Here is a 13439-nt window from a genome sequence, read left to right on the forward strand (position 1 = left end):
CAGCCATTGATCGCATCGCAGCGTCGCAAGCGTGTCGCAAGCGTTGCAGTTCAATTAGAGTCGAGCTAGCTTGACGTTGCTGCGTTCAGCAGAACGTTTATTTTGCAACTGTTGGAAGTTTCCTTCGCGCTAATTGGATCATACTTTTAGATCTAGAAGAATGGTCCTATCTCAGCAGACAATCATAAAACGGTTGCAAAACTGTTGAGTCTGCTGAACGCAGTCGTTGATTAGACCGCAACGCTTGCGACGCTGCGATGCGACTAATGTAGAACCAGCTTTAAGGAACAATTCCACGATGCGACGAACCTGATAAGTTTCGTTATTACGTCAAGGATTGCGTAATTAGGAACTACTGTTTACATTTTAACATGTCGAATTGACATCAAAGTGGCATTTAAAATCACGATATTTCGGCCTGATGTGATATTCCAAACGATGGCTGCGAAAGTGTATCAACCTGATCAGGAGTTGGAAATGAAAGTTAAGAAAGGTTAATAATGTTAGCGTCTCGGTACTTTTTTAAGTCTGTTCTACAATTGCGTAAGCATAGTTGTAAGAAGTGGTTGTTGTTATAAGAGCTATATGACTTACGCTGTTTTCTACAATGAGTCGGTAGTCGGAAATCTTAAGTCTTAACCAGTTTTAACCTAAATAGATGACTATTATTTTTTGCATCTACTAGTTGTTAATTGTACAGCGAGTCGTTTAGCTCGATTAATAGGAAGGAATAAAGTCGAATTTGGTCAGTCTTAAGAAAATCGGTAGTCTTAGACGTACAAGTTGACTTGGCCAACTCCACTGATTCACCGATAAGACTTAGAACTACTGACTACCGACTCATTGTAGAATCAGCTATACAGAAAAGAACTTAAGCAATAAGAGGAAAGCAATAAAGAAATCAACATGTTGCTGTTGTTTACATTATAATCTTATGGTCTCTATGATTGACAGAATTCGATTGTGTGGTTGGTCAATTTTTATAAATATAAATTTAAAATTATTTACAATTCTACATTTTGAATTGTGAATTGAACGTTAATTTATATCATTTTGAATATTTGCTTGATATCCATAAGTCGACTTACAGACTAGATAGTTCTATGCCGATTAGCTTTTATATAAGAAATAGGGATCAGTATGTATATGTTAACATTGATATATGAAATGTAACAGAACATAAATATTGATTAACCTAATGAAATCTCGTTGTTGTAGCAACGGAACGCATATCGGAGAACATGCACATCGTCGCAAACGAGCCATCGCTCGCATTTTACAGGCTGCAGGAGCACGTGAGAAAAGCGCTGCCGCCAATGGTAGATAAACGAGTAGAGGTACTGGTGCTACAACAACAATTGCTAGGCAGATGCTATGATGTGGAGTACGCGGTCAGCGCCATCCGAACCATGCAGGGTGCCGGAAAGAGCTTCGAGAATACCCTAGAGTTCATCAAGAACGCCATATTCTTCAAGCAGCAGCTCAAGTATGAGGAGCAAAGGCGACATAAAAAGGACGGCAGCAGGGACTCTGTTTATAAGAGACTGTCGGCGCATATCCCGACGCTGGATCATCTACCGGACGAAATATCGGACGTGGTACGGGAGACTGCGAATCGCGTGGAATCGATGATGAATCATGCCCGTCACTCGAGCGATATACAACGATCTACCACCACCCACAATTAGAAAGATGGAGGAAAGAACGCTCGATTTTCTGTGATAATAGCTCGCTCATTTGCGAATTTTGTACATGTAGATTGCAACGCTGCATATATAATGTTATTGCTGTAATAAACATGATTAGCATAAATATTTCTACCCTTGCTCTGTCCTCACAAGTATCATTATTTTATCCGCTATCGTAAGCGTCTGGTGTGCGTCTAGTTTTATATTAAAAATTTATGTTAATTTTTATTGAGTCTTTTTATGTTGTACTTGGATATAAATGTACATTTTTAATTATGATTTGAGTTAATACTGCATTTTTAACGGCATTACTGATAACAGCATTACAATTTTTCTTTAATATAATTGCAGAACGTTTTTGTAGAATGTCATTTTTCAAATTAATGTCGAATGTGCCTCGGTAATTTTATTTTACTTTTAAATTGGACAGAAGAGATTTTATGCATTTTTTTTAAAGAGCGTATATTGATTTCATGAATAATATTGCATATATTTATATACATATGGTAAAATGATACTTTTTACTTTTTGCTAGGAATGCATTTGCGGATAAAAACGCAGGCAAAAAAAAGTTTGTCCAGCGAATAATTTGTCTTGTTACGTAGAATTTTTATTATCGTAAGCGTATAACAAGTATATTTTACAAACATATATACTAATGAATAATAATAAATTATCATTATTAATTGGAATTATGATATAACATAATAAGACTATATATTTCATAAAAATCATATAAAATAGTGTTTTTGCTGTTATTGGTTATTTGTATCATTCAAAATGTTATGTTAAACGAAAATAGGATTTATTTTTTACAAGCATTTTAAAAATTAAATTTCCATAGTGCCAGTTATCGACGTCACTGGCTACCATATATCTCTGTAATCACCATAATGACAAATATATGTTAATATCTTTCGTGAAACGATACAGGAGTCTGCGAGTCGGGCGTATTCTGGCGTATAGATATTTTCGTCAGAAAACGCGGGCTAGAGATGTACCGACCTAATTCTGGCGGTAAGGATGTCACGATCAATACGTGACGAAATGCGTTTCTGAAATGTCGTGTAGATGTCGTGATGAAAAGGTTCACACTAGAGACACTATGATAAGAGACTGTGGCATAAGTTCTAGTTGGATAGAAAATGGCGTTCACAGGACGATAAGTCAGGCTGCCTTCGGGATGAGGATACCCTCGTCCTATCTCTTTTCTGTCAATATTCCATTTCGTGGTTTCTTTCTCCTTTCTCCATGGGGAAGGCAGTCTCATAGAACGCGTTCGCAACTAGGATGGAAAAGCAGAAAAAGTAGGAAAGCAGAAGCCAATCAGAATTCGGACTGTACTATCATCTATTACCAGCACGACTTTTGATTGGCTTCTGCCATTCCATATCCAGCCAATCAAAAATTAGCCCATATATGCCAATCTCTTATTATAGTGTCTCTAGTTCACACTTCGGACACAATTGGTCTACGTAATATGGCATAAGCTGCATTGAACCGCATGCGGTGCGGTATGGGTACAACTTACAACCGTGCAACAACGTGATCAGATGCCGGGAATATGAGAGTTGATTAAAGGGGAGCACCGGAGGGGTGGCGTCAACTCGCAGCAGACGGCATCTCCTTGGTGATATCATCCCGGCGTATCAGTAACGTAAGTCAATCGTTACGTCTGTTTTTTATTCCTACTCTATATAGACTGCACTAGAACTCTCTCGCTTTCGCCAAATATTAAATATATACTGTATATAGTATACCTATCTCACTTTAACTTCCAAAAGTGTACACTAGTTCAACCACGTACAAAAAACAGACCCATTGTTTGCCGTCTCTACTCGTATAGGTTATTTGTAGGCAGATTGTACAACGCTCGATGTAAAATACTTGGGTATATATTTATCGCACGTGCTTGTAATAACGCAGTCTTCGCACAGGCCGATGCAGAATGCATTTATCAATCAGCTAATCGATCGACGAACGGATTTTTCAGCTTTGACAATTTAATTGACAGTCTCGGTAACGATGTGTCACACGTACCCTCTCTTCTACCAGTTTCACTCTCCCTTCTATAAAAAATTTAGGATTGACGATATGGAATCGAACGATGGACTTATGAGAGTGAAGCTGGCAGCCAGACTTAGCAGCCAGAACGCTCCAACCAGGGCCGAATAGGGTACTGGGGCCCAGAAATTAAAAATTAATAAAACGCATTGAAAACCTATTAAAAGTCAGTCACACATTTCAGGTGGCGCAAAAATAGTTAAAATAAGTAAGATTTAAAATAATCTGTCAGGGGGGGGTAACCATTATTGACAAAAAAATTAATTAACATTCAAATACTTACTATTCAGCAGCCCGCAATCGAACGCAAACCCGTAACGACTTGAAAAAAATCACACATACTCTACGAGACGAATACAAAACGATGACATCGCGATCTAACCGGTTAAGGACCTCGTTGTTTATTAAAAAAATTAAATAACATTTATTAACAATCTAGCAGCCAGACCAAACGCAAACTAGTAGCGACTTGAAAAAAATCACACATACTCTACGAGACGAGTACAAAACGATGACACCCCGATCTAATCGGTTAAGGACCCCGTTGTTTATAAAAAAAATTAAATAACATTTATTAACGACTTAGCAGCCAGACCAAACGCAAACTCGTAGCGACTTGAAAAAAATCACACATACTCTACGAGATGAGTACAAAACGATGACATCGCGATCTAACCGGTTAAAGACCTCGTTGTTAATTAAAAAAATTAAATAACATTTATTAACAATCTAGCAGCCAGACCAAACGCAAACTAGTAGCGACTTGAAAAAAATTACACATACTCTATGAGACGAGTACAAAACGATGACACCCCGATCTAACCGGTTAAGGACCCCATTGTTTATAAAAAAAATTAAATAACATTTATTAACAACTTAGCAGCCAGACCAAACGCAAACTCGTAGCGACTTGAAAAAAATCACACATACTCTACGAGACGAGTACAAAACGATGACATCGCGATCTAACCGGTTAAGGATCCCATTGTTAATAAAAAAAATTAATAATAAACAACGAGGTCCTTAACCGTTGAGATCGGGGTGTCATCGTTTTGTACTCGTCTCGTAGAGTATGTGTGATTTTTTTCAAGTCGCTACGAGTTTGCGTTTGTTCTAGCTGCTAAGTTGTAAATAAATGTTATTTAATTTTTTTTTATAAACAATGGGGTCCTTAACCGTTGAGATCGGGGTGTCATCGTTTTGTACTCGTCTCGTAGAGTATGTGTGATTTTTTTCAAGTCGCTACGAGTTTGCGTTTGTTCTAGCTGCTAAGTTGTAAATAAATGTTATTTAATTTTTTTTATAAACAATGGGGTCCTTAACCGGTTAGATCGGGGTGTCATCGTTTTGTACTCATCTCGTAGAGTATGTGTGATTTTTTCAAGTCGCTACGAGTTTGCGTTTGGTCTGGCTGCTAAGTTGTTAATAAATGTTATTTAATTTTTTTTATAAACAATGGGGTCCTTAACCGGTTAGATCGGGGTGTCATCGTTTTGTACTCGTCTCGTAGAGTATGTGTAATTTTTTTCAAGTCGCTACTAGTTTGCGTTTGGTCTGGCTGCTAGATTGTTAATAAATGTTATTTAATTTTTTTAATTAACAACGAGGTCTTTAACCGGTTAGATCGCGATGTCATCGTTTTGTACTCATCTCGTAGAGTATGTGTGATTTTTTTCAAGTCGCTACGAGTTTGCGTTTGGTCTGGCTGCTAAGTTGTAAATAAATGTTATTTAATTTTTTTTTATAAACAATGGGGTCCTTAACCGTTGAGATCGGGGTGTCATCGTTTTGTACTCGTCTCGTAGAGTATGTGTGATTTTTTTCAAGTCGCTACGAGTTTGCGTTTGTTCTAGCTGCTAAGTTGTAAATAAATGTTATTTAATTTTTTTTATAAACAATGGGGTCCTTAACCGGTTAGATCGGGGTGTCATCGTTTTGTACTCGTCTCATAGAGTATGTGTATTTTTTTTCAAGTCGCTACTAGTTTGCGTTTGGTCTGGCTGCTAGATTGTTAATAAATGTTATTTAATTTTTTTAATTAACAACGAGGTCTTTAACCGGTTAGATCGCGATGTCATCGTTTTGTACTCATCTCGTAGAGTATGTGTAATTTTTTTCAAGTCGCTACTAGTTTGCGTTTGGTCTGGCTGCTAGATTGTTAATAAATGTTATTTAATTTTTTTAATTAACAACGAGGTCTTTAACCGGTTAGATCGCGATGTCATCGTTTTGTACTCATCTCGTAGAGTATGTGTGATTTTTTTCAAGTCGCTACGAGTTTGCGTTTGGTCTGGCTGCTAAGTTGTTAATAAATGTTATTTAATTTTTTTTATAAACAATGGGGTCCTTAACCGGTGAGATCGGGGTGTCATCGTTTTGTACTCGTCTCGTAGAGTATGTGTGATTTTTTTCAAGTCGCTACGAGTTTGCGTTTGGTCTGGCTGCTAAGTTGTTAATAAATGTTATTTAATTTTTTTTATAAACAATGGGGTCCTTAACCGGTTAGATCGGGGTGTCATCGTTTTGTACTCATCTCGTAGAGTATGTGTGATTTTTTTCAAGTCGCTACGAGTTTGCGTTTGGTCTGGCTGCTAAGTTGTTAATAAATGTTATTTAATTTTTTTTATAAACAATGGGGTCCTTAACCGGTGAGATCGGGGTGTCATCGTTTTGTACTCGTCTCGTAGAGTATGTGTGATTTTTTTCAAGTCGCTACTAGTTTGCGTTTGGTCTGGCTACTAAGTTGTTAATAAATGTTATTTAATTTTTTTTATAAATAACGGGGTCCTTAACCGGTTAGATCGGGGTGTCATCGTTTTGTACTCGTCTCGTAGAGTATGTGTAATTTTTTTCAAGTCGCTACTAGTTTGCGTTTGGTCTGGCTGCTAGATTGTTAATAAATGTTATTTAATTTTTTTAATTAACAACGAGGTCTTTAACCGGTTAGATCGCGATGTCATCGTTTTGTACTCATCTCGTAGAGTATGTGTGATTTTTTTCAAGTCGCTACTAGTTTGCGTTTGGTCTGGCTGCTAGATTGTTAATAAATGTTATTTAATTTTTTTAATTAACAACGAGGTCTTTAACCGGTTAGATCGCGATGTCATCGTTTTGTACTCATCTCGTAGAGTATGTGTAATTTTTTTCAAGTCGCTACTAGTTTGCGTTTGGTCTGGCTGCTAGATTGTTAATAAATGTTATTTAATTTTTTTAATTAACAACGAGGTCTTTAACCGGTTAGATCGCGATGTCATCGTTTTGTACTCATCTCGTAGAGTATGTGTGATTTTTTTCAAGTCGCTACGAGTTTGCGTTTGGTCTGGCTGCTAAGTTGTTAATAAATGTTATTTAATTTTTTTTATAAACAATGGGGTCCTTAACCGGTGAGATCGGGGTGTCATCGTTTTGTACTCGTCTCGTAGAGTATGTGTGATTTTTTTCAAGTCGCTACTAGTTTGCGTTTGGTCTGGCTACTAAGTTGTTAATAAATGTTATTTAATTTTTTTTATAAATAACGGGGTCCTTAACCGGTTAGATCGGGGTGTCATCGTTTTGTACTCGTCTCGTAGAGTATGTGTGATTTTTTTCAAGTCGCTACGAGTTTGCGTTTGGTCTGGCTGCTAAGTTGTTAATAAATATTATTTAATTTTTTTTATAAACAATGGGGTCCTTAACCGGTTAGATCGGGGTGTCATCGTTTTGTACTCGTCTCATAGAGTATGTGTAATTTTTTTCAAGTCGCTACTAGTTTGCGTTTGGTCTGGCTGCTAGATTGTTAATAAATGTTATTTAATTTTTTTAATTAACAACGAGGTCTTTAACCGGTTAGATCGCGATGTCATCGTTTTGTACTCATCTCGTAGAGTATGTGTAATTTTTTTCAAGTCGCTACTAGTTTGCGTTTGGTCTGGCTGCTAGATTGTTAATAAATGTTATTTAATTTTTTTAATTAACAACGAGGTCTTTAACCGGTTAGATCGCGATGTCATCGTTTTGTACTCATCTCGTAGAGTATGTGTGATTTTTTTCAAGTCGCTACGAGTTTGCGTTTGGTCTGGCTGCTAAGTCGTTAATAAATGTTATTTAATTTTTTTTATAAACAACGGGGTCCTTAACCGATTAGATCGGGGTGTCATCGTTTTGTACTCGTCTCGTAGAGTATGTGTGATTTTTTTCAAGTCGCTACTAGTTTGCGTTTGGTCTGGCTGCTAAGTTGTTAATAAATGTTATTTAATTTTTTTTATAAATAACGGGGTCCTTAACCGGTTAGATCGGGGTGTCATCGTTTTGTACTCGTCTCGTAGAGTATGTGTGATTTTTTTCAAGTCGCTACTAGTTTGCGTTTGGTCTGGCTGCTAGATTGTTAATAAATGTTATTTAATTTTTTTAATTAACAACGAGGTCTTTAACCGGTTAGATCGCGATGTCATCGTTTTGTACTCATCTCGTAGAGTATGTGTAATTTTTTTCAAGTCGCTACTAGTTTGCGTTTGGTCTGGCTGCTAGATTGTTAATAAATGTTATTTAATTTTTTTAATTAACAACGAGGTCTTTAACCGGTTAGATCGCGATGTCATCGTTTTGTACTCATCTCGTAGAGTATGTGTGATTTTTTTCAAGTCGCTACGAGTTTGCGTTTGGTCTGGCTGCTAAGTTGTTAATAAATGTTATTTAATTTTTTTTATAAACAATGGGGTCCTTAACCGGTGAGATCGGGGTGTCATCGTTTTGTACTCGTCTCGTAGAGTATGTGTGATTTTTTTCAAGTCGCTACTAGTTTGCGTTTGGTCTGGCTACTAAGTTGTTAATAAATGTTATTTAATTTTTTTTATAAACAATGGGGTCCTTAACCGGTTAGATCGGGGTGTCATCGTTTTGTACTCATCTCGTAGAGTATGTGTGATTTTTTTCAAGTCGCTACGAGTTTGCGTTTGGTCTGGCTGCTAAGTTGTTAATAAATGTTATTTAATTTTTTTTATAAACAATGGGGTCCTTAACCGTTGAGATCGGGGTGTCATCGTTTTGTACTCGTCTCGTAGAGTATGTGTGATTTTTTTCAAGTCGCTACGAGTTTGCGTTTGGTCTGGCTGCTAAGTTGTTAATAAATGTTATTTAATTTTTTTTATAAACAATGGGGTCCTTAACCGGTTAGATCGGGGTGTCATCGTTTTGTACTCGTCTCATAGAGTATGTGTATTTTTTTTCAAGTCGCTACTAGTTTGCGTTTGGTCTGGCTGCTAGATTGTTAATAAATGTTATTTAATTTTTTTAATTAACAACGAGGTCTTTAACCGGTTAGATCGCGATGTCATCGTTTTGTACTCATCTCGTAGAGTATGTGTAATTTTTTTCAAGTCGCTACTAGTTTGCGTTTGGTCTGGCTGCTAGATTGTTAATAAATGTTATTTAATTTTTTTAATTAACAACGAGGTCTTTAACCGGTTAGATCGCGATGTCATCGTTTTGTACTCATCTCGTAGAGTATGTGTGATTTTTTTCAAGTCGCTACGAGTTTGCGTTTGGTCTGGCTGCTAAGTTGTTAATAAATGTTATTTAATTTTTTTTATAAACAATGGGGTCCTTAACCGTTGAGATCGGGGTGTCATCGTTTTGTACTCGTCTCGTAGAGTATGTGTGATTTTTTTCAAGTCGCTACGAGTTTGCGTTTGTTCTAGCTGCTAAGTTGTAAATAAATGTTATTTAATTTTTTTTATAAACAATGGGGTCCTTAACCGGTTAGATCGGGGTGTCATCGTTTTGTACTCATCTCGTAGAGTATGTGTGATTTTTTTCAAGTCGCTACGAGTTTGCGTTTGGTCTGGCTGCTAAGTTGTTAATAAATGTTATTTAATTTTTTTTATACACAATGGGGTCCTTAACCGGTTAGATCGGGGTGTCATCGTTTTGTACTCGTCTCGTAGAGTATGTGTGATTTTTTTCAAGTCGCTACGAGTTTGCGTTTGGTCTGGCTGCTAAGTTGTTAATAAATGTTATTTAATTTTTTTTATAAACAATGGGGTCCTTAACCGGTTAGATCGGGGTGTCATCGTTTTGTACTCGTCTCATAGAGTATGTGTAATTTTTTTCAAGTCGCTACTAGTTTGCGTTTGGTCTGGCTGCTAGATTGTTAATAAATGTTATTTAATTTTTTTAATTAACAACGAGGTCTTTAACCGGTTAGATCGCGATGTCATCGTTTTGTACTCATCTCGTAGAGTATGTGTGATTTTTTTCAAGTCGCTACGAGTTTGCGTTTGGTCTGGCTGCTAAGTCGTTAATAAATGTTATTTAATTTTTTTTATAAACAACGGGGTCCTTAACCGATTAGATCGGGGTGTCATCGTTTTGTACTCGTCTCGTAGAGTATGTGTGATTTTTTTCAAGTCGCTACTAGTTTGCGTTTGGTCTGGCTGCTAGATTGTTAATAAATGTTATTTAATTTTTTTAATAAACAACGAGGTCCTTAACCGGTTAGATCGCGATGTCATCGTTTTGTATTCGTCTCGTAGAGTATGTGTGATTTTTTTCAAGTCGTTACGGGTTTGCGTTCGATTGCGGGCTGCTGAATAGTAAGTATTTGAATGTTAATTAATTTTTTTGTCAATAATGATTACCCCCCCCTGACAGATTATTTTAAATCTTACTTATTTTAACTATTTTTGCGCCACCTGAAATGTGTGACTGACTTTTAATAGGTTTTCAATGCGTTTTATTAATTTTTAATTTCTGGGTCCCAGTACCCTATTCGGCCCTGGTTGGAGCGTTCTGGCTGCTAAGTCTGGCTGCCAGCTTCACTCTCATAGCTGCTTCTCCGACACAACCAAACCCACGTGATCTTTGGAAAATTTTAAAAGTTGAAATTGAGCACACAGTTACGTTCGAATTTAAGATAATCTGTATAAAGTTTTTGAAACGCATGCGCAAACAGCCGATAATGATGCTATGGAACGATTTTCTCTTTTTCCGACGGCCATTATTGAGCTCACCACTACCATGGATAGTTGTAAGAATGGATTTTACTGTTTTGTAATTTTGTCACACTAAAGGTGCGTAAAGATTATAAATTTACTTAACTGTATAATGTATAATGATTTCAGAAAATGGTATGTGATATTAGATTAATTTGATGGAAATATCAGCATATCATATTAGCGTATTTATCAGTACGAATAAGTTCTCATTGCTTGATGTATCAAAAGTTTATATTCTTCTTTTTTCAAAAATTCTATATTAATCATTTACGTATATGTTACATATTGGTAGCTTGAAAGCTTGAAATTTATAACTTTGCTACAATTCACTATATTTAAAAATTTTAAAACTATTCGAATATTTTACCGTAGTATTTTCGTATACTTATTTTTCGAGAGTAAGACCTCCGTTTTTACGTATGTAATAAGATTTCCGTTTTGCGTAGAGTCAGAATTGGAAAATAACTTGTAATGTCGTTTACATCGTTATTATCTGGTAGAAATTTATTACAGTTTTTTATTGGTTACTGGACAATCGTACTGACTTTGTCTAGTAACTGAACAGCAAAACTCTTTACGATATCAATCAAGATGTAATGCTTTTCTCACAGTTACTGCACAGTGAAAAAGTAACAAAATCTGAATTCAATTACTGAGCAGTAAGAGGACAATAAATAGACAAACAAAACTATGTAGTGTAAAGTATATACACGAGTAATGCCCCTTGCACAATGCGAGGGAATAGCGATAACGATAGAAATAATATAAGAACAGCTTATCAGAAACCGTGTATACTTGAATGCGTGGCTTTTAATAGGATATTCTTGTATTATTTTTCTATTACTATCATTATTCTCTTGCATTATCTAAGAAGCATATAAGTGTTTAAACACAATGAAAAGCACAGGCAATAGTATTATAGTAACAGGAAATAAAGCACAAGTAATAGATTTCAATAAGAAACAGCTGTGCAATTTGTGCAGTGCATACAGTTTTTGGTATTAGAAATCTATTATTCCTTGTTCTCTAACCTCTCTTGAAATCTTTGTGATAGAATTGCTACAAATTCTATAAACACAATTTCAATTTTTTTTCTTCGCTCATATATTTGTACACGTTCGCGACTTTCACACATTTTAACTATAAAACTTTACAAGTGATATATATATATATATAAAACATTGCTCAGTTGTCACGCAGTATTTTTGTATTTTAAAGAGAAATCAATAATACTAGATAGTAACTGACTAAGTGTTCAGTCAAACTGCACAAATATCTATCAGGGATTATCCGTATTCTTTTTAGTAACGATCATTATTTCTTTTTTAGCTGTAACGATAACGACAACATTAAATTTTTTACATTAAAAAAAATAACAATAACTATTATTTTTATAAACGTTCTCAACTCTGGTTGTTATTGTGTATATAGAGTAAGATTCTTGTTTTTACGTATAGGTCGAAAGGTCGGAGTCAAACAATATGTTAATCGAGTAGATGAAAAAAGATTATATAAATGTGTTATGAAAATGTTTTATTGAAAAGTTACAAATGTTCAAAAGTTTTCATCAATTTTTATAATAGTCATAATGAACGTTTGAAAATTCTTTTTTCTGCAAGAATGTAGACTTTTATTCGTCGAACTAATGACTGTCGAACTCTTTCGAATATTCCTACTGTACGCAAAACAATTGATAATATGATGGAAATAGAAAACCAGCTTTGGAAATGTATTCAAAATATATTTACCACTTGAAACGTTTGGTAATGTTTAATAATAAATCTTGTTAATATTATTATTTAGTATAAATATCTGGCTCGTTTTCCAAGTCCTTTATTTGATGTTATATATTTGTATTTACTCCTTTTTCTAATATAGTAGGAATTATAGGCGCATCTAGGAGGGATTTTGATTCAAACCTCTCCTGAAATTTTGTATTAATTATTTAATTTTGAGAGAGTCCCGTTAGTGCGCATCCCAATAATACACAATACACATCCACTCACATCGGTCGGTGACTAATAATTTTTCACGGCTTTACTAATGAGAATATTTTGTTTCGAATTGGCCAATTAGCGATGTACTCAAATTTCTTTCTTTCATTTTTAATTGTAAAAAATATGCAACTTTACTTTTGATTTTGTGTGAATTTTTTGCTGCTATGTAAAATATTTTTTTCTTTTCGTTATAAGACCATATACGTAATTTTTAATACTTTTGTTAGTTCGAGCATACAATAACAATATTCAAGAATTAAACATTTTGCTTGTAGTAATTGTATTGGCCTTCTTTAAAAAAAAGTCTTTAAAAAAATAAATAAAAGTTATTTGATGTACAAAACGTAACATTTTTTCTCTTCAAAATGAGGTACGAGGAGACATTAAAAGACTGTAAGAATATGAATCCAAATGGAATTCATTAATGTTAAAAACTGTTGTAAATGTCACAACAATAAAATTGGTACACTGACGTTCTTTTCAGTATAATATAGCAAAATTCCCCTCTTTTTTTTGGTCCTCGTTTCGTTTGACGCATGATACATCCTTGGATTGAAAATGAGGTACGAGGAGATATTAAAAGACTGTAAGAATATGAATCCAAATGGAATTCATTAACGTTAAAAACTGTTGTAAATGTCACAACAATAAAATTGGTACACTGACGTTCTTTTCAGTATAATATAGCAAAATTGCCCTCTTTTTTTTGGTCCTCGTTT

At 35.1% G+C, this 13439-nt stretch overlaps 2 protein-coding genes across 2 annotated transcripts in view; both read left to right on the plus strand.

The window, feature by feature from the left end:
- Positions 1-282: 282 nt before the first annotated feature.
- On the plus strand, positions 283-1786 carry LOC108726909 (protein MEF2BNB homolog). The gene is made up of 2 exons (XM_018454736.1): positions 283-493; positions 1219-1786. Exons 1-2 carry the CDS (start codon positions 439-441, stop codon positions 1686-1688), a joined length of 525 nt encoding a protein of 174 aa, XP_018310238.1. The 5' UTR covers positions 283-438; the 3' UTR covers positions 1689-1786.
- A 1371-nt stretch (positions 1787-3157) lies between these two features.
- Positions 3158-13439, plus strand: part of Hmgcr (HMG coenzyme A reductase) — a 39001-nt gene continuing 28719 nt past the window's right edge. The window contains exon 1 of the mRNA XM_018454731.1: positions 3158-3345. The gene's annotated coding sequence lies outside the window, so the exon portion shown is untranslated. The remainder of the gene's footprint in view (positions 3346-13439) is intronic.

This window comes from Mycetomoellerius zeteki, unplaced genomic scaffold (assembly GCF_001594055.1).
Source record: "Mycetomoellerius zeteki isolate Tzet28-1 unplaced genomic scaffold, Tzet1.0 scaffold45, whole genome shotgun sequence".
Classification (NCBI taxonomy): Eukaryota; Metazoa; Arthropoda; class Insecta; order Hymenoptera; family Formicidae; genus Mycetomoellerius; species Mycetomoellerius zeteki.